This window comes from Rhynchophorus ferrugineus, unplaced genomic scaffold, assembly GCF_030347505.1.
Source record: "Rhynchophorus ferrugineus isolate W39M unplaced genomic scaffold, kcgeb_rfMv2 rfM6, whole genome shotgun sequence".
NCBI lineage: Eukaryota > Metazoa > Arthropoda > Insecta > Coleoptera > Curculionidae > Rhynchophorus > Rhynchophorus ferrugineus.
This window is the reverse complement of record NW_027472585.1, coordinates 20043099-20064953: the sequence shown is the minus strand read 5'-3', so window position 1 is coordinate 20064953 and position 21855 is coordinate 20043099. Positions and strand designations below refer to the sequence as shown.

The window sequence follows — 21855 nt, the reverse complement described above, 5'->3', positions numbered from 1 at the left end:
TACACAATATAAGATAATTTTTGTTTCGTTATTTTATTTAAATTAGAATTTTGTTATAAGATAGGCAAAATTGATGCGGTTTTGAAGTTTTTAAGGATAAACTTAAATGCAGTAGGTTCACTGTTTTATTGAACGGACTGTAGATAATTCTTACACTGCATTCTCAGTTTATTATTTTCATCAGATCACTATCGGTAACACAATTAGAATTGATAGCAATATGAGTGATCAACATTTGTTAGAACGAGAGCTTAGGAAACAGCTATTATTGTTAAGTCAATTTTTTTAAAGATCACTTACATCAAGGCTACGCCCTGTCATTCCAACCATGTCCTCTATATCCAAGTTCAGTGCTAGCTTCCGAAGAGAACGGTCGTGTCCGGTCCTCCGAGCCTATCTACTCTTCCGAGAATTACCCGCAACTAATTGCCAAACGATCGACTCGTAAATCGCTTCCATCAGCACCTTCGCCCAAACATCATAAGCGTTTGTAAACGCCGGAAAGCGTTTTACAAGCGGGGCAATGGCGTCCTGCACGTCAGAGCCAGCACCGCCTTCAGAAAGTTGCCGTCCAACAACCGATAAATGTGCCGACGATAGTCCTGACGATACCCGGATGATGGGTCTTGGACTTATCGAGTACCTGCAAAAAGAAAATGCAGAGCACAAAATTGAGGTTACTCAACTTCGAGTATTGCTAACAAAGCAAGGAGACGAGCTCTCCGCAATGCGGATGTTGCTACAAGACGCCCTCGCTAAACCCACCCCGACCTAGTCAGTACATCAACCTCCTGAGACACCAAATGAACTCACATCCCTACCGTTGGAAAATGAAGATCGGGATGATGGATTCACCCTGGTGGGAAAGAGGAAGAGGGGTCCCATCACCCCGCCACAACCAAGTCAGCTGTCGAAGGCCGTCGGTAAGGCTAGACAGGCAGCTGCAACCAAGCCGGCTGCCAAGGCATCTACCCAACCCATCCATCCAAAAGTCTAAAGCCAACTCGCAACCATCAACCTCCAGATATGCCGTCAGATCAGCGTTCACCAAGCCGATAACTAAGACAACTACCCAGCCAACGACCAAACCAGCGGCCGTCAAGACGACCCAGCCTACTCAGGTAAGTAGTCAGACTATTAACTCATCAAACACTTCTCCTCAAGCAACCACGGTTCCAAACACTTCGGGAACTCTCTCACAAACTCCAACTCTTTCGGCGAACCCAAATCCAAGCACCGCTCCTAAAAAGGAAAAAATCCCACCCATCGTTCTTCATGACATGAGGAAATATTCGGAAATCCTTCGAATCGCGAAAGATAATTCCACAGAGATTACTGCAACTTTAAGCCGAAAGGGCGGAACTCGCTTATTTGTACCAACTTCGAACGACTTCCGCAAACTGACCAAGCTTCTTGCAGACCGGAAATATGCATTTTACTACTTCTGCCCTCTTTCTGAAAGGGCAATGCGAGTCATCATCCGCAACATCCCAACGATTGTAACGGTTAACGAAGCCAAAGAACACCTTATTTCGCAAGGTTTTCACCCAAAATCTCTTCAAAGGTGGAAACTTAAATCAGGCGAAGACCTTCCCATAATCCAGGTCGTTGTTCCTAACGAAGAAAGGAATATCATTAATATCATCAAAATAGGCCTGTCAATCGTGAAAGTCGAACTCCAGCGAGGCAACGGCCAGCCTATGCAGTGCTACAACTGCCAGTTGTTTGGTCATTCCAGCTCTCGTTGTAGAGCGCCTCCCCAGTGTGTCAAATGCACTGGACACCATGAAACCCGTTTGTGCACTAAGGTACGCGAAGAGCCACCTAAATGCAGCAATTGTGGAGACCCACACACAGCTAATTACACAGGCTGTCCAATCCAGACAAGCCTCCGGCAACACAAACTCTGCGTGGAGCAATCAGGGGGAAGGAGGTTAGCTCAAAAGCTGGCCTCCTCCAACCGGGCGGCTCCCGCCAATATCCCAGCCCCTGCCCCAATGCAACCTCCAGCACTGCCAACGGTCTTCCGACGATCTTCACACTGCAGCAGATGCTCAGCATCCTGCATTTCTTTCAATCCCAACAATTCCTTTCCAATGTAGCCGCCTAAGCGGCAACCCCTTTCCCGTCTAGCTTTCAGCAGTTGTTTACTCATCGAAATGGCTGCTTCCAAAGTGCTAAAAATCATGTCGTGGAACGCCAACAGCTTACGCGATAAAAAAATGGAGCTGGAACTCGTTCTTTTGTCTTCAGGCATCGATAAAACACTTATCGAGGAGACTCTCCTAAAACCCTCTCATCGTTTTTCCTTTCTAAACTACACGGTTTACAAGAATGACCGTGTCCCAACTTGCGGTGGCGGAACTGCTATCCTAGTCAAAAAGGGAATCAAACACAACCTTCTGCCTTCAATTGTAACGTCACCAAATATCGAATCCATCTCTTTCCAGGTGGAAACTCAGGATCGTCCAATCGTGATCACCTCCCCGTACAGGAAATGCTCTAAGCATGACTCGTCTGCCTTCAAAACGCTCTTAGAGAACCTCAAACATAATCGGTGGAGACTTCAACGCTCACCATCCCATGTGGGACTGCGAGCGCGCAAATCGAACAGGCAACGATATCGCAGCACTGAGCGCAAATTTAGGGCTTGGTCTCACCCTGCCGGATGAGCATATCCATCACCCCGCTATTGGATAAGGTGACACAACACTCATTCTGGACTTTTTCATTCTCCAGAACATCAATCGTCCTTCTGATGTACAACTTCTCGACGAGTTACATTCGGATCATCGTCCGATTATATTAAGTCTCGGGGATTGTTGAGCAACCGAAATTCCTCGCTTCAAGGCCAGAAAGAAAACCTACTGGAAGAGATATCAGGAAATTCTCTTGGAATCCGTTCCAATCCCGAAGATTGATCGATCTGACCAACTCGAGCGTGCTGTGTCGAAGCTAACTCGAGATATCCAGTCCGCCTATCAGAATTCATCATTCGAAGTTCCATTTTATTCAGACTCTCAAAGTGAGCCAGTTCCTGAAGGCATCAAGTCACACATTCAACTCAAAAATCGTCTCTATCGTAGAGCCCGGCGGCAGACAAAAGGGAGGCCAACAGAGTAAAACGAGAAGTGAAGGAAACCATTAACGCCTGGCGATCCGAGAAATGGAACTCATTTCTAGCGAACCAAAGGCTGGATGACCCCGCAACTTTCTGGCGACTCTCTAATAGCCTAGTGGGGAAGGCGCAAAACCTCATACCCCCCTAAAGTCGTCGGAGACAGGAACTTTCGCAGTCACCGACCACGAAAAGGCCGAGCTCCTCGCTAAAACCTATGAGGCTCAAATGGAACGCCTCCCTCCTCCTACAAATATAAACGCTGCTGGGAACGACGAAATCATTAGGAATGCCAACTCCGTTCATTCTCAAGTGCCTCCGAGTTATCTTTTAAACCATCTAGTCACTCCTAAAATACTCACGCAAATGATCAGCAAGATTCGGAACAAGAAAGCCCCGGGTTTCGATAATATTTCGATAGCCCACCTCAAAAATCTTCGCTACAAGCAGCTCGCCGAACTAAGTAATATCATCAACGCCATTTTAAGGCTGCAACACTCTCCATCCACATGGAAACATGCATTCATCGCATTTATCCCCAAAAAAAGGAGCTAAATCATCACCTTCTGACTACAGACCTATCAGCTTACTAAATTCCATTTCCAAGCTTGCTGAAAGAGCAAAACTTTATGCTCTTAATTATTTTACGAAGACAAACAATATCATTCAAGATGAGCAATTCGGGTTCCGCGCTAAACACTCATCAGGCCCATCGGCTGGCCGCAAAAATCAACTGTGCTTTTAACCGACGTGAAAGACTTGGAGCGGCATTCTTGGAACTACCCAAAGCCTTTAACAAGGTTTGGCACGAAGGCTTAGTGGCGAAATGCATCCGATTAGGTCTACCTGATGACCTAACAGCTCTTATCAAATCATTTCTGTCAGAACGATCGTTTCAGGTGAAGATTAAAGATATTCTCTCTAGTCGTAAAACCATCGACGCAGGAGTTCCACAAGGCTCCCCTCTGGCACCGGCTCTATTTAATATTTTTCTTTCAGATATCCCTAGAAGACCACAAGTTGAGGCAGCTTTTTACGCAGACGACACTGCTTACTTTGCTTCTTCAAGAGTAGCACCGCACGTCCGAAGCAGACTCCAAAAACAACTCGATGAGACGGTCCAGTGATTACATTTCTGGAGGTTGCAGCTCAACCCACAGAAAACCCAGGCCATCTTCTTCCACAAGAAGCGTTTTGCACCGAGCATTTCGCGTCTTAAAATCGAGAATGCCGAAATCCCATGGTCAGAAGAAGCCACATATCTCGGTCTTGTCTTCGATCGCAAATTTAGGTGGAATTCCCACATTCAAAGGTCCCTCCATAAAGGTCAAGGTATTGTTAATTTGCTGTTCCCGCTTGTCAACTGGGCCAGCAGGCTTTCTCCCTCTATAAAATCTCTTTTGTACAAGATGCTGGTTCGATCAGTCGTTCTATACGGCTCCAGTGTCTATCTAAAATACTTCTCACCTAGCCAGGTGGAATGTCTTCAAGTCTTTCAAAACAAAATTCTCAGGAGAATAATCAATATCCCCTGGTTCGTCAGGAACAATCAAATTTATAGAGAAACAGACGTCCCCCAAGTTCATTATTTTATATTCGAGGTTTACTCGAGATATTTCTCCACTCTTCGTCTCTCGGACAATATATGTATTACCGAGCTGGCCGATATTTTAGGCCAATAACTCATTCGGCTTTTCGTGGCCTTATTCTATCACAGCCGACGCTTCCCCGTCGTGCTTTAACTCCAAATTGTCTCGACCTTCTCCAGCGAGCGATTAACTCATGTACCGCAAGCTGCGTGTTGTGATAATGACGCCACCTCCTTGCCTGGCCCTTGTGCCTCTTAACGGTGTTATCGGTTACGGGCACCCTCCTTACTAACAGTAAGAAGTATCAGTTAGGGTTATTGGATCAGCTAATAGGATGGGCTTTAGTGGGTAGCCCAGAGGCAGTCTCCACATAACCAGTCCAACTCACTTATTCCTGCGGGTCTTCCCGACCAGGTATCCGTAACAGGATTCCCCTTCCCGGTTCCAGGCCAAAAAAATTCCTCTATATCGTTATCTTTCAAGCGTTGAGAACGTTATTTTACATGATGAGTTCCGTGCTAGCTCTCGAAGAGAACGGTCGTGTTCGGTCCGCCGAACCTACCTGCGCTTCCGAGAATTACCCGAAACTTTCTCTGAGACGGTCGATCCGTTATCATGTTTCCACCAGTGCCTACGTCAAAAAAGCGTCTGTAACCGCCGAAGAGGCGCATTTACAGACAAGGCAATGACGTCATGTATGTCAGAGCCGACGTCGCTTCCTGACCATAATCCCAGCTTTCCTAACTTTAATGGACCATCTTTCGAAGACAGCCGAGAATTGCTCATAGTAGATTTAAGAAGACAGAATGAAGACCTGCGAAAGCAGATAGCTGAAGTGAAAATGTTCGCTAAAGCAAAAACACACGCCCTGAACAAGCAGACGGAAAAGAGCGAAAAGGCTTCCGAAGAGCTTAAAGGAGAAATCAAAATTCTCGCTGCTACGATAACAGACTTCATGAAGTATCAAAAAGCTGCCATGGAAATAAAGACTCCCGCTGCCACAGAAACCCAGACCCAGACACCAGCTAAACCGGCACAACGGTTAGACCAAACTGAAGACCCAGACGACGGTTTCACCTTGGTGGGAAAAACGAAGAGAGGGCCCATCACTCCACTTCAGGAAAGCCAGCTGCCGAAGGCCGGCAACAAGGGGAAACAGGCAACTGCTCCCATATCACAACCCAATCCGGTAGCCAAGCCGGCCATTCAATCTACCAGTGCAAAACAAGTTACCACAAGACCAACCCAGCCTGTGCAGGTAAGTAGCCAGGCCACTAAACAAACCTTAACCTCCACAGGAAAAAAGTGTCAACCGTTTCGGCAACTGTTTCTCAAACTCCCCCAAAGGAACAAATTCCGCCTATAGTGCTCCGTGACAAGAAGAGGTTCATGGAGCTCATTAGAATTACTAAGGCACAATCAATAGATATTATAACCCGAAACAAAAAGGAGGGCATTTTCTTATTCATCGCCACAAGCGACGATTACCGAAAACTTACTACCCTGCTCGAGGAAAGGAATTACCTTTACCATTCCTTCTGTCATCCGGAGGAGAGGGCATTCCGGGTAATAATAAGAAACATCCTAGAATCACTCTGGATTGACGAGGTACGTGAACTTCTCTTTGATCAAGGCTTCTATCCCAAATTTGTGTAAAGATGGAAATTAAAATCCGGAATAGAACTACCAATTGTTCAGGTAGTTGTCCCTCGCGAAGAGCGACAGATCATATATATGACCAAACTCGGCGTCATCACAGTGAAGGTCGAGGTCCAGAGAGGAAACGGCCAGCCAGTGCAGTGCTTCAACTGCCAGCTTCTCGGGCATTCCAGCTCGTATTGCCGAGCCCCCCCACGGTGCGTCAAATGTACCGGGCATCACGACACTAGATCCTGTACCAAAATCTCAGAAGCACCTCCAAAGTGCAGCAATTGCGGTGAAATTCATACCGCAAACTTCACCGGTTGCTGCTGCCGTCCTGCTCCAAGAAAACCAAAAATTCCGACCGAATCCAGGCCTCCACAAGGTTCTGCATGGAGTAACCAAGGGGGCAGGAAGCTAGCCCAAAATTAGCCAGCGCCACCCAGCCTGCTCCAACTCAAACTCCTGCTCCAACCAATACACCGGACCTTAACTCCCCAATGCAGGCGTTTACTGACCCGCAGGCTTTCCTGCAAGTGATCGCCCTGGCTCACCAACTTGCTCGTCTTTTCCCAAATGTCGCCGCCTAAGCGGTAACATTTACCTGTTTCTTTAACTTCCAGCAGCCTTTTAATTCTTCGAAATCTCTTATACTGATAACATGGAATGCAAACAGCTTACGCAGAAAGCAAGCAGAATTGAAAGATCGGTTGGCATTCCCAAATCCAGAAAGCAATCCAAAAAGGTTCTGGGATAGCAAACCTGCCATCTTCTCTGATCTGCCCTTCTAGCAGACTTTCCATCTCCATTCGTTAATTCGGTCCGTACTCCTCTACGGATCTAATGTCTACTTCAAGTTTGTTACACCCAACCAGGTCAAACGGCTTCAAGTTTTCCAAAACAAGCTCCTCAGGAGAATATTAAACGCTCCATGGTTTGTCAGAAATAATCAAATTCATAGGGAAACTGACACTCCAGAAATCAAGCACTTCATATCTCAATCATTCCAGAAATAACAACTCAGCTCAAGTTCTTCTGAAAACGCGCTCGTTCGCGAACTGGTCGACATGCTGGGAGATTAGCACCGCGTCACCGCCAAGCTCCCCCCCTTTTCCAGGCTGAAACGACCTCATCCCTCACTACAGTCATAACTTTTGCCCCCATGCAACAGTATCCAGTTGTGTGTTAACTCAGGTGCTCAATAACGGCTGCCCGATCAGCCGGTGCCATATCCCCAAATTTAATGCAGTAGCAGTAGCGATCCACAGGGGTCAACTGTGAGGCGGTTTCGGTTTAGTGTATTGGTAAGCCCAGAGGCAGTCCCACATAACCCAGTCCAACTTGTCACTCCAGGGCAAGTCTCCGCGACCAGGTATACGTCATGCATTCCACCGCCTGGTTTTTAGGCCAGAACAAAAAAAAAAAAGATTTTACATGATTTTTTAAATTTATTTATTTTAATAGTTGCCCACACTTGTCATAAGGAAATAAAGTTACTTTATTGCTTTGAAGTTAGTTTCAATTCCACACTAAACTCTAAAGCCAATTAATTACTTTACCAGACAGTAATTATTTATTAATAATGTGCAATGGGCTAGAGAAATAAGTACAAGAATAAAAGTGTTGAAACATATATATTTTAAAATACAAAACAAACTTTCTATTTAAAGCTGAAACTCTAAAATTATTTATTAGACATAATTTTAAAACCACACTCCATCATCATCCTCGGGCAGATTGTCTTGTTCTGCCGTCATATCTTCTGGTGGAGGTTCCTCATCCTCACTCTCGCTCACCGCCAGATCGTCGTGTATCTTCATATCTTGCCCTTCGGTCGGTTCCTCCACTTTTCTCGCCGCGTTCAAACCCGGCATCAAGAAGTCAGATGGGTCGTAGTTAGGATCGACGTCCATGCTTTCTTCTGTGGGAAAAATAGTGGCGATATTAACTATAAAGATTTAAATGTAAATATAATAAAACAAATCTAACCTACAAACTACCTGTGTTCTTAATTGTAGTTTTAAGTCCTTTGATAATATATGCATTAGATCTACTATAATGTTAAAATAAATTATATTTAATAACAGTGTTTTTGTTTAATTATTTTAATTAGATTAGAATTTTGTTGTATTTCAAAGCCAAACTGCACTAAAACTCCGAGTTGATGCGGCAACATTGCGACGTTTTGATGTCAGAAATTTCGATGACGCATATACAAATAAACTTTGAATAGACTATAGGTGAGTTCGACGATGAATTAATTATTGTACCTTTGAAAAGTAGAGAATCAGGTTCGTTCACTTCCCCTTGCTGATAGAAGCCCATGGAGCCCAATTGAACCATCGCTTCGGCGGCTTGCTGACTGTCGTCGTCTGCACCGCCGACGGGAAGTTCGGCCGATATCAATATTCCCTTTTGATCATTCTCGAACTCGGTCAGAGGAACCTAAAAAGGAGGACATTGCTTTAAATGAATATGGGTATATTATAAGGGGTCTACCTCATCTAGATCGTCCTCGCTGGAGAATTGCAGGTCTTGCTCCAATGTCGCTGCCTCCTCCGATTTTCTTTTTTTGGGGTGCTTAGGCAGCAAGCTCTCGTCCATAGGAACGTCCCCTTCCACATCGACGAAATCGTAGTCGTCCGCTTGAGATTTAGTCGATGGCAAATGATCGGGCGAGCTGGACTGACTCTGAAAATTGAAATAATTTAAGTTTTTTTGCAACAACGCGCACTCGACAGTCTTACGACTCTGTCATGATTATCGGCGTGAAAACTATCCTGTTCGTTCGCCATCCAAGTTTCATCGTCTTGAATGGCTCTCTCTTCGGCCAGTGCTAGTTTGTTCTCTAATTGGGTTAAGTGTTCATTGTACTGAAAATACAACTTTTAAAAAATACGTTGGTTATGCCGAGTTAACGTTACCTCATCTAAAGCTGCTTTACAGGTGCGAACCAACATCTCAGCTTTTTCTGTAAATGCTGAATCTTTTCCATTGTACAGTATACAGTTTTCCAATATCTGTTGTACATCTACTAAAAAGTCGTGCCGATTGTGGTACCTGTGATCTAAAAAAGATTTTTTTTATAGTGACAAACCTCGCAGTTTATGATGATGATGATTGCTTACTACTAATTTTTTTGGAAATAGTCTCCAAATCCATGGGTCTCTTGATAATGGTGTAATAATCCTTCACGTTCTTCTTATTGACTGGTTTATGGAACGGCCACGACTCGGACATCGCTTTCAATCGGGTATTCATAATGTTTTCCAACAGATATGTAAAAGCGACCTGATCATTGTCCAGCAAGGGATTGATAGCTTTCTCCAATCTAATGAGGCGATCTTCCTTTTCCTTTAACCTCTCGACACACTTGTTCAGCAGTCTAGTAGCGGCGACGGTTAAACTGCTTTTCGGTCCGTTATAGACTGTTGAATTTTCCACGATTTGATTGACATCGGCCAGAAATTCCTCGCGACTCTGGTACTTCTTTTGCCTAAAATCTCGCTGTTGTACCAAACTTATCGGAAAATAAAATAATGGTCCCACCTCAAATTCTCTCGGATGGTTTGCAAGTCCATGGGCCTTTGAACGATGTTATAATAATCGGGAACGATTTTCTGATTCACCGGAAACAGGAACGGCTGGACGTCCGGCATATCTCTCATTTCGTTGAGGATGTTCTCCAAAATCGTCGACAGAACCACCACGGGATCGGTCCGTCGTCTATTAGCGGGTTTGTTGTGTCTTTTAAGATAATCACAATGTAAATCTGAAACTGGCCATAGAATAAAAATGGAAAAAAAATGTCCGGAACTTTTTAAGCATTACCTCTTCGTCGCTTTTTACCACCGGACTCTCTAGACGCCTTCATCATAAGACTCCTGCGTTTCAGTTCTTCCGCGTGTTTAAGAAGCTTGGAGGATAATTTCACTTTGGTACCGTCTACGTTAACCAAGTCCTCATCGTCGGTATTCAACTGTTTGTCAATGTCTTCATCTGGATCATCCAAAAATGAAGCATGTGTACTACTGTTTCCCCCTACTACGATTAAGAATCATTATAGATAATTGTTTTTGCAACGATTTATTGGCTACTTACCGGTGTTTTGGTACAGAGGACACGCTTTATTCGTTCGCATGTGACCAACGTTTCCACAAGCCCCGCATTTCAGTTTCAAGTCAGGTTTCAGTTTCGTTTTTCTTCTCGACTTAGAAGGACTGCTCGACATGCCTTTGGTCGGAGTAGAAGGCGATGGCGCGGTGGGAGATTCATTTGGATTAGGTAATTTTTCTGTAATTGCATTAGGGGTTAGTGATGAATTGCCGCTATGGTGCTGAGCCATGCTCAATCGTTCTTTCTCTTGGTTCCGCTTGATCCTTCTCAGCTGCTCCTGGATTCTCCTCTTCTCTCGCTTCATTTCCTCCTTTTGTGCTTCGTCCAACGTAGCGAACTGTCTAATAAAACTGTCATCTTTGGTGGTTCGTATTTTTACGTAAGCGTGAATGACGGCCGGTTTACGAACATACTCCACTCTGGTGTATTCTTTACCGCTTGGGTTGCGGAATGTCCTGATGATTTTCAACACTCTTCCTTGTTGCGCGTAACTCGAATGTTCCTGGCTTTCCTCCTCTTCCTTCTTTTTATCCTTATTCTTGTCTTTTTCCCCCTCCATTATCATCTTCCTCAGCTCTTGACGCTCCTGTTCCTCGCGCTCGAGAGACAACTGAGTGCTGGTCTTCTTATTGGCTAGCATGTTCTCGATATTCTTGCCCATTTCCTCGATATCTTCGTCACTTTCGTGCTCAGAACTTTCTCCTATAAAAAGCCGAAGATCAACAAATTTGAAGCGGTTTAGAATTGTGACGAGAGTTACCTTCATCCGTACTGAGAACCTCAGAGCTTGCCAGCACACGGTTCTGCAGGTCGAAGATTCTCTGACATTCTTCCTTGTAACGCTCCTGATGTTCCGCGATGGAGAATCGATTTCCTCTCGAGAATTTGTCCATGCCCTCCTCGCCAGCTTTCGCTTTCTCAGTCGAGAGGGTTCGCACCACGTCGATTACCTCCCAGCGGGAGAGTTTTTTTATTTCTTCTTCGGGCACACCGAATTTTCGTAACAATGCTTTAGCATTGTTTAAAGACAAACGTCGCAAATCGGCATCGGTACCTGTTTGTACATTAAGTATGTGAAATATATTCTATGTTTTTTTTAAATGTCTATTTATTAAAAAAATATTCATCCGACTTTAAAAAATAAATAAGGAACTCGGTAAGACGCAAAAAATAATCAAACTGAGATTTTTAACACAAATAAAAACGTTTTAAAATAAAATATGTACATAAGAATCGTTATAATAGCTAAATAAAAATCAACAAATACCTTATTTAACCTATCTACTACTCGTATTTTATATATACACCTTAGGTCAGGATTGGAAAAAATATTTTTAAGCGTGTATTCCAATTAAATATTAACTATATATATACGATAATTTCCAACGCGATTACTTAATTATTACTAGTTTAAACGTGTACAAATTAATGGAAAATAATAAGAATGAAGTCTTACCAGTTACAGTTCGTTTGGGCTGGGATTCTTGTTCCTCCTTACTCTGGGTTGGTTTATTTGGAACACGCACGTAACTGAAGCCCTCTCCGCAGCCCGTGGGATCCGCGGGGCCAGTCAGTTGAAGCAGACACTTTCCCTTCATGGCTTGGATATAGGCTCGAGTCGTGTTCCACGGAGCAACTTTCACTTCGTCGTCCATTTTCAGTTGCATCTCCTCATCGTCATCTTCAGCGGGGGTGAGGATAAATTTCTCCCCATAACCAGCGTCCTTTAACCTAAATCGAAGAAAAACCGAATATATAATACAGCAGCGTTAGAAATAAAAATTAAAATTACCGTTGTTCGGCCGCTACCATACTAAAATATGCACAACACTGTTCTGGAGAAACCATAGCTCGGATTTCTTCCTCCGTCGGTAGACGGAACTCCGGCTTGATCACCCACCAATTCGATTCCATACCCGTCCTTTTGAAGTCAGCGCACAGTTTCAATCTCTTCCTGATGCTACTTTCCGAATGAGACGGAAATGCCTGCTTAATATCGTCCATTCTGATTCGTCTCGGTACGTTCTTGCTCTTCCAAAACAAACGATAAATGAATACTTGCAGAAAATCTCTGACGAAATTGTTGGCACGCTTCGAATTCGGACCTGGCACCTCGTACAACGGACATTCCTGTCCGGCGACGAACAAAGCGTCTACCTCTCTGATGTAGAACTGATGGCTGGGCGATGAATTTGATGTCCGGATTATTACGAGAAAATCTGCGGATGAAATTTACTGTTAAATTAAAATAGATCCACTTTTATTCAGACCAGGAATTGATTGCGTATATGTTAGACCAGCAGTTAGCAATTATTTATTGTACTTGTTAAATCTATTCAATTTCCTGGCGAATGAAACAAGTATGATGTGTTTTGAGTTAATGTATGTTAGGTATATTTATAACAATAAAAATATTCCAAACACATATGCATTAATACTAAACCTTTAGATAGCTAATTTCTAAAATATAGGTTATCTAAGAGTGTTTAAAAAACTAAGTGTGTAAGCAGGGGGAAGGGAACTGGACACAAGGAGAGGGCAGATGCCAGACGGAATAAGTTATCATTTCAACCCCTTAAAAAGATCTCTGATGGTGAAATAATCAGAAAAATAGCGAGAAGCATGTTGACTTGTGGGAAATATCAATACTTTCCTTCTTAGAAGTAATTATTAATCAGGTAGTGAGAAAAATAGTTAAGCCAACCTTCTCTCCCAGTACAAAATATCCAAAGGAGGAACAATTTAATATAAAATATAATGTAACTGTCTAATTAATACGAGTTTTCAAAAATTATTCAGATAGAAAAATATCTAGCCAAGGAAGCGTACAGTTTGTGCCACTTGATAGTGCGAAGATTTGTAACTTCAGTTTAGTTCAATAAAGTAGTTTTTGTCAGTTTTTCACTTAACATTTGGGAGAGAAAAAATGCGCATCAATATTTTTAAAAATGTTATACATACTGTTGTACATAAGTTCTCTACGGACGCGTAATTTTTCAAATGCAGAATGAAAATCAAATAAAAGCCTGGCCAAGATGTATCGCAAAATGCCAGCAGGCAATTTTGAATCGGAAGACAAATTCCAAAATTTTACATTTGAACCGACGATAAAACAGAAGGTGAGGGTGTTAAAACATTATTATTAAAGGAAGTTATTTAATTTTAAGCAGTGTTTTTAATATTTTGTGTTATTTTCGGTTATTCCCGTACTGTTGGAACTATTAAAGAGTTATGGCAAGTTTGGATAAAAAACGTTTAAGAATAGTATGATCACGTAAAATTATCTTATTATATAAAAGTAAAGAAAGATCATATAAAATGATGTTTTATGCTCTGAAGTTGTTACAGTTTTGAATATAATCTACTACGATATTTTGTTATAATATTATGTAGTATAGTAGTGATTTAAACTTATCAACTTTGTTGACTATAGAAAGTTAATAGAAATTATATTTAATTAAATGCCAATTAAAAAAGTTTAGTGAGTGTTAGGTCTTGAGATAGTTATTTAAATATGTTTTAAGGTACAGATATTTATTATTTCAATTACTGATGTATATCAAAAACATTTCTGATCTTATATTGAAGTGAAAGTGTGGAAACAATATTTAGTAATATATTATTTATAAATTATTTCCTTTACTCGTTACGCGAAAAGCATTAAATTAATAAATTGTAGTCGAATTTCGACCACATGGTGGTCATTAGTATTTATAAGTACAATTGTTAAAAATAAAGTTGTATATGTTGTAAAGTAAAACTGGCAACGCCACATTCACATTTGCAGGTACCAGCTTAAACAATAAGCAATTTTGACCTATGTAAAAATAAATAGAACACTAAAAATTGTAAAACTAACGATCATTAAACAGTGTGGTAAAACAGTAATTCCTGGTCTTGATGCAACACAAACCTGTGGGGGGTATCTGGTGATCATAGATCGGTGCTCTGTACATGTTGTTTTCTATAGCCTGTATAGACTGGCCTGGGTGTAGGATACCCAGAAACGGGGATGTATGAGCATACGCAATCTCGCCGTACTTATAGCCCGGTGGACCATTGTCCTTGGCCGCTTTCCTCTTATAGTAGTTCTTGATTTTTGAGCACATCCCAACCTAAAGAAAATAAATTTATATTAATCCAGGCCTTATCTATAAGGAATAATTATCATACTTGATTCATCAGAGGGGGATGCTCCTCACAGAACTCTACCAGAACTATATCACCGTCTCTTCCGGTTAAATCGTCTGGCGTTCGCATGAAGAACACATCACCACCTCCAGAGGCCTTTCTTTCTTGTTCCCGTTGTTTAGCCTTTTTCTTAATGTGCTTCACCTATTAGGAATTTTTTAAATTTTATTCATTACATCCTACATTAGATATGTTTGGTACAATCTTAATTTAGAAATTAATTTATTACTACTGTTCTGTTGTACTTGCATTAATACACAAGCAAGACGAGTACGGGATTAATACATCAGTATGTATTTCCCAAATTAAAATAAAACTACTAATAAAACTAAAGCATGTGAGACGTCTACAAATATTGCAGGGCAGTATTTATTTCCTTCGAATGCCTTTTCAACAACTGTTGTTACTCTATGCACTTGGTCGATTGTCAAGTGGTGATTTCAAAATCCAAACTGGAAATCTGGTATTTCTATAAATGGTTTAATACGTTTTAACAGCAATTTCTCAAATAATTTTGATATAGCAGGTAACAGTGAAATAGGCCTGTAAGATCCAACTTGTTCTGCAGGTTTGTCAAGTTTTTAAGCATAATTATTCCAGCAACCTTAAGACATTCCGGAATATGATTGAGTCTCAAACAGGCATTGAATATATATGTGAACATGATTATTCCTTTTCGTCGCTGCTCTTTCAATAACCCAGGTAAAATCAATTCCAGGATTCCAAGATTGTTGTAAATTTCTGTGGCAACTTCCAGTGGAGAAATCAGATTTACCGTTACATTGGGCTAATAAACAGAATTTATATCTATTGTAGATTCTATATCAATCGTTTGGAATCCGTCAGCTACATGTTCTGCGAATAATTCAGCTTTTTTAGTGTTGTGCCGAACCCATTCATTTCGATCGTTTTTAATACGGGGTACTCTAATAACTGGTCTATTAAATCTCCAGGCTGCTTTCCATAGCGTGTAGTCTGCTTCCGGCATTAATTAATTTACATATGTTTCTAAGCGATGCTGTATTCTATATATTATATTGTTTTGTCTGCAGTATTTGTGATTCTGTGCCACATTCTTCTAGCTTTTCGTCTTTCTTTTATCTATTCCCTAATTTCAAGGGGGTAATTTACGTCATTTTCTGATTTATCTCTTGATGTTGGGGTAGCTTCTTTTGCAGCATACTTGATTTGTTCTATTATATTTCGGTTTTGCAGTTCATCTATCGCAAGATCGTCTATCTTTTTAAGTCTTATGTTTATACTGATTTCATCTTTTATTGTAAATCTAAATGTGTTCAATCTAGTAAATTTGTTAGTAAGATTAGGTTTCTTGGTTTTTTTCAGAAATGTCGAGCCTATGTTAATAATACTGGTATATGATCAGATCGATTTGTATTTGATATGATCAGTTGCCTTTCGAAATATCTGCCACATTAATACTGTCGATGGGTGGGTTCATGCCCTGAATAATAGTTAATAATTTGTAATATTACTTGCTGCGAGTAATTCGTGAACCCCAGGTTTTTGTGTTCAACTTGAGTCTAATTTTAAAAATAACTCTCTATATTGTTGTTGTGTTATTTTGTATCTTGATGGACTAACTCCTATGTTTATTTCAGCACCGTTCTTTTCAATGCTGTGAACAATGCTATGTAACTATGGTTGCCTGTTTTTCTTCTTTTTGATCTCGTCTTGTTGGAAATACTATTTAAGAATAATGAATCTCGAATATGGGATATATCTGTGTTATTTCTTCTCAGAAGTAGTTCTAGTTCCCGAAATCACTGATTTAACCATTACGAAGAATGACGGCCATTATATATCCCCGACAATACTGGGCGAAATAATTTACCAGAGGTAGCGCTGAATGAGGTCCAGGGGGACATTGCTTCAGCGGCGGCCGGTGGAAGTTCCTCAAGCTCGTCTCGTTCATGTGTGTTTGAATGAAGGGAACTCGCAGTTCGACGACCGGCGTGGAATGCTGTATCAAATTGCCTCCTCCCACCTTCAGACGCAGCGTGGACTCGGAGGTTCGCGGCTGGTAATAACTGCAAAAGCCGAAATCAATGGATAATCCAGTTGGTTGTTATACTTAAACACTCACATATCGTTCGAAATGTTGAAGGGATCGCGGTCTGGTGATTTGGGCGGGGGCGGTGGTGTATCTTCCTGTAAAACATTTATCACTCCCGCTTTACCAAGAAGAATCTTCGATTTCTTCACGTGCGGATGTGGAATTTTAACTTTGACCGGTGTGGGCTGTCCCGCTACTTGCTTCAGCGGATCTATATCATCTGGAATGCCTGTTCGGAAAATCGGATATATATTAAACAAATCAAGATAAAATGTGTCTCCACCATATTATAATAGATTGCAGATAAGGCATAAGACATACAAAGTAAATTACTGTGGTACTCGGCTTTAACGATGCAGTTCGCACGTATTGTAACACAACTCAAATTCTAAATACTTCAGTGAAAGAAAGTATGTTTTAATTTTTTCTTTTAATCTCACAATACATTTTCGCTGATAATAATAATTCTCATCGCATGCGTATCATGTCTAATTAGTTTAATAAACTAATTAGTTTGTCATGGTTTAACTCTTACCAAATAAACAGTTTACCATTACTATTCCCGCCCCCCTTACTGGACGCAATTGTTTTAGTCACGACACAGGCGTCGAAACAATACCACCCGCCTGTCGTCGAAACGATACCACGCGCCTGTCGTCCAAACGATACCACGCACCTGTCGTCGAAATGTCCAGGTCAGGCGCAAAATGGGACGTAGTGAGGGTTACGACAAGTGTACATGGGATAAAATTGCGAGACACCGAAACCGCGCAAATAATATTGCAGTTCTCGCTTCATAGTAAAGCTGTACAACGTAGTAGGCTTGGTACAATGGCAATTGATACTGCACTAATAATGACTGAAATGGAATTTAGTTCTGAACCTGATTCGGAAGACGAATTCGAGTCAGAAATGGTAACGTTTATCTCCCAGATCGCTAGTAAAATGTAACTGAGAAGTTGTATCTAAAAAGAAAAAGGACTCACGGAGAATTTATTTTAATTAAAGAATTTAATCCTCATGTAGTCTACATCATGTCTAGTCCTCATGTTTCTACAAAACTTGTCGAATCCACACAAATTCGATTAATTTTTCTTCTATTTTAGCCACAAGAATACTACGTTCCGCGGCATTACGTGCGACGTGCGCCGTGACTCACGATGCGTAACTTCACCAATCTGCGTCTCATTTTGCTCCTGGTCTTACGCGCGACAATCGCGATATATATATATATATATATATATATATATATATATTGGGAATATCATAAGTTATTGTCAAATAAGCGTTCGTTTTATTTATAAAATGAGTCGTCAACGGTTGAGGCCGATGACAACGAGTGCCATAATCGAGGAAATACATGAAGATGATGAGAGTGAATCAGATTTGTGCCCAAGGATCAGAAACTTTCGACCACATAGTTTCAGAGAAACCTCAATGTTCTGAAGAATCAAGAAGCTCGAATATAGATGAAGGCGATTTGCCTCTTTCAGAAATAACTTCGTGTTTTACGGCACGTAATAAGATAACAAAGTGGAAAAAGTCTAACAAGAATAGAGTGAATAAGAAGAATCGGGTACTCGTAAAAATGACGTAGGGGTCACAACGATTCTTCAAACCCGTAATTTGTTTATTTCTGAGAATATTATTAAAAAATTGTTATGCATACCAACAAATTTATACAAAAAAGACATCATCATATGGCAGATCCCGTGACGGCAAATCGACTGATGCTATAGAAAATCAAATGCTATTCAGGTTATTGTATGTCACACCTAAATATGGAGGATTTAGATGGGAATTGATGGGACAATCGTGCATATTTTCCGTCTGCGATGTCACTGAAAATAATACAATGTCTTTTCAACTCATTGCGTTTTGAGGATGCAACCACACGTGCATCTAATCGTATTTTGGATAAAGCTGCACCAATAAGAGATATTTTAGAAACATTTGCACAAAACTACCTTTCACCCAACAAATACGGAATCCTCAAAATTGAGCTTTATGCCAGCAAGCAGCCAATTATACCAGTTTCTGACACAAGATGAAATCGATTGACAATTGGTACACCAGTGTTCATTTGGTGGACGATTTGGCAAAAAATCATAAGGTTTCTGTTATGGGTACGTGCATAAGAACAAAAAAGAAATAATATAAATTTTTATTTCTATTTATCTTTCGTTGCTATAAAGGATATGGTAATGGTATGTGGAAAACCTTACAAATTGCAAAAGAAAATTTTAAAAATCAATAATCACATAATTTTAAATTCTATGCTCAAGTCAAGGTTGATCAACGTTAATGATAGAGCACATATTTCTTATATTATTTACCAAGTATATTGCAGTAGTGAGTTGAATGGATATTTAATATTTTGTCAAGCTGAAGAACAAATAAAAAAGTATGAAGAGCACATGTAAAAAAAACAAAGAAACAAAATAAAATAACAGCATTAGAGCAAAAAATAGAAGTTATTATGTAGAACAGTCACATAAAAAATAGAAGGTAGAGCTGAGAGAATATTAATAGTTATTATAACAGAAACCCAAGAATTAATTTAAGGGTGGTTACAGATTGTAAGAACAAAAAAGGACAGTACATAGATGGCACAGTACATAGCATGGCAAGGAAAAATAATAAGAACTCAAAAATTATTAAAACAAGATGACAAAGAACTAATGGACAACGACAAACGCGAAAGATGAATGAGAAATTAATATCAAGGAAAAATAGACAAAAAACAGAATAAGTATGTGGAGATGTGGAGATTAGTCAAAAAATAAAATAGGCGCTGAACAGAGATCCACTGCAAGGAACTAAAAAGCTTGCTTCAAACGGCAGTACACCTTTATGGATTGCTTAAACTTGTCATGCATTCAATAAAAAAGTGATTTTTGATGATTCTTGTTTTTCATTATATGCCTGGATTCCGGGAATATCTGTTGATAATCCCGAAACCCCGAGTGCAAAAACATAGATACATACAAAATATTTTCTATTTTTTTAAATAAAAATATTGATAGTTTTCAACGACCTACCCAGTATTATATTCTCATCGTTTGGATCCAAGGTCAGTATCGACGGTTTGGGAACATTGTTCATATTCTCCGCGTCCCAGATGACATCATCCTCCCATTTGCCGTACACTAAGTCCTCATTTTCCACCGGGAATATCGAGTACCACGTATCGTCCTGCTCTTGGTCGTTACGCGGTTTAATAGGCGGCATTTGTGTCTTTTGTTTCATCCCCGCCAGGGGCGGATTGGGCGTGGATGGAAGTCTCAGGCTTGTACCAGTCTTGCCTGGCTGACTGAAAGCTTGCGCCGTCCTGTTTCCGCTGGTGGGGACCCAACCCGCAGCGTTCGTTTTGCTGTTGAGCTTCTGTGTAACCTAAAACATGTGACATTAAATGAACAATGCAACGGTTATTACAAAAAACGTTACCTTATACTTTATATCGTTGCCATCCCACACAACGTCTTCCTCCCAATGGAGTTGGGTCACCATAAGGAATGCATCGTCAGGAAACTGGTCATCAGACTTAGGTGGATCTTCCTTCTTAATTACTTCTTTCTCCTCCTTAACTTTAAAACCATAATTGAATCCATCCCCCGTTTCTGGCACATCTAACATATCGTACCAGATCTGAGCGGGCCCGAACCTCCAATCGGCTGCTTTTGGGCCCGATTCATCTTTCTTTTCGTTCTCATGTTTGTTATTGTCATTCTGTTGTTCAACAGGTTTTAAAAATTTTTCCTGAAAATGATCAAATGGTGATATAAAATAAGAATAACTAAAATAATTTTCAAGTACCTCGTCATCACTTTGTAATTTTTCTGGAGCAACATTTTGAGCATAATCAAAAAACCAGCCACGATTTTTGGGCTTCTCATCATCAGATGAATCAGAGTCATGGTCCTTGTGTTTTCTTTTTCTGCGTTTTTTTCGGACATTCTTCCAAATATTTGGCAGACTACTTGGTTTTCCAGGTCCAAACAACCTTGAAAATCTTAGCACCTAAACATCTTTAAATTAAATACATAGATAATAGAAAGAAAAAAGTACATACTTTTCCATGTCTGAAATCTGGAAAAAGTTCAGTAACATCTATATCTGCATATTTAGATGGAAGCATTGCTGCAAGTGGAGTGTCAAGTTTCTTCTTTTCCTGCATATCTACTACATCTGAATTATTTTGATTATTTCCAGTGTTAGGTGTAGGTGGAGGTGGCATTAGTTCATCATCTTTCCTTGGCACATGTTCATCATCGGCATCATAGTCTTCACCAGAATCTGGCACAATCTATACATTTATTATTTACAGTGTTTAAATTGCTGTTTATTATTAAAACTATACCTCTTCCTCAACTACTTCATTAAAATCAAAAAAATCTTCTGCAGAAGGAGACTTTTGATCATCTTAAAAAAATAAATTAAGAATTGACTCAAATTTATTTAATAATATTTACAATTATCGGACTGAACTCTATTTGACCCATTAACAAAAACTGAATCCTGTAAGTTATTCCCTATATTGTCATCATTGTGTGATTGTTCGTCTTCAATCATTTCTTTCACCATATATTCCAAACCAAATCTACAATCCAATATTCGTATACAATGCTTTGATTGTTATTTTTATACTTACTTGCCCAAACATGCCAGCTGCTTTTGGGATTCCAGGTCTAAAATGTCATTCTCTAAATTTCCCGACTCATCGATATTGCCAAAAAGAAAACTTGTAAGATTAACGCCACTTGCATTATCGTCTCCCATATCTTCATCACTTTCAGTCATTTTGAAGTTGTTCTTTCGAATAACCTAACTCACTTAATGCATACAGATATTATAAGTTTGTAAAAAAGACAATAAAGATATTTTAGTTAAATTAAACAATTTAAAAATCCTGAACTACATATAACTCCAAGAACATAAACACTTCTATTTATATGAGTTCTTTAAAATATAACCTATACTTTTTGATAGCTCTTCATTAGGTCTTTTGTAGGCTTATGTTGAGACAGATATAAACAAACCATAGAAAAAAATTAGTACTGGGTATATTTTTAAAATCGATTAGTGTAAGTCTATAAAATCTATTTTACATACATACTATGCATATA

At 40.3% G+C, this 21855-nt stretch overlaps 2 protein-coding genes across 3 annotated transcripts; one reads left to right on the top strand and one right to left on the bottom strand.

Annotated features, from left to right (window-relative positions):
- The first annotated feature begins 837 nt into the window (after nt 1–837).
- On the top strand, nt 838–2779 carry LOC143198438 (uncharacterized). The gene is made up of 2 exons (XM_076407636.1): nt 838–1121; nt 2451–2779. The coding sequence occupies exons 1-2, from the start codon at nt 843–845 to the stop codon at nt 2670–2672; spliced, it is 501 nt and encodes a 166-aa protein (XP_076263751.1). The 5' UTR covers nt 838–842; the 3' UTR covers nt 2673–2779.
- A 5186-nt stretch (nt 2780–7965) lies between these two features.
- Nucleotides 7966–21758, bottom strand: Taf1 (TATA-box binding protein associated factor 1). Of its 2 annotated transcripts, none has more exons than XM_076407634.1 (23): nt 21381–21758; nt 21202–21329; nt 21090–21151; nt 20802–21035; nt 20546–20749; nt 20177–20488; nt 19771–20122; nt 16760–16958; nt 16508–16703; nt 14638–14799; nt 14378–14579; nt 12257–12683; nt 11921–12195; nt 11225–11518; nt 10450–11166; nt 10180–10392; nt 9898–10126; nt 9477–9844; nt 9273–9415; nt 9096–9221; nt 8848–9039; nt 8619–8793; nt 7966–8269 (listed from the first exon to the last, which is right to left on the bottom strand). In XM_076407634.1, exons 1-23 carry the CDS (start codon nt 21527–21529, stop codon nt 8052–8054), a joined length of 5577 nt encoding a protein of 1858 aa, XP_076263749.1. In that variant the 5' UTR covers nt 21530–21758; the 3' UTR covers nt 7966–8051. The 2 variants fall into 2 exon arrangements, with proteins under 2 accessions (XP_076263749.1, XP_076263750.1); XM_076407635.1 differs by having other exon boundaries at nt 9898–10120.
- Between the last annotated feature and the right edge of the window lie 97 nt (nt 21759–21855).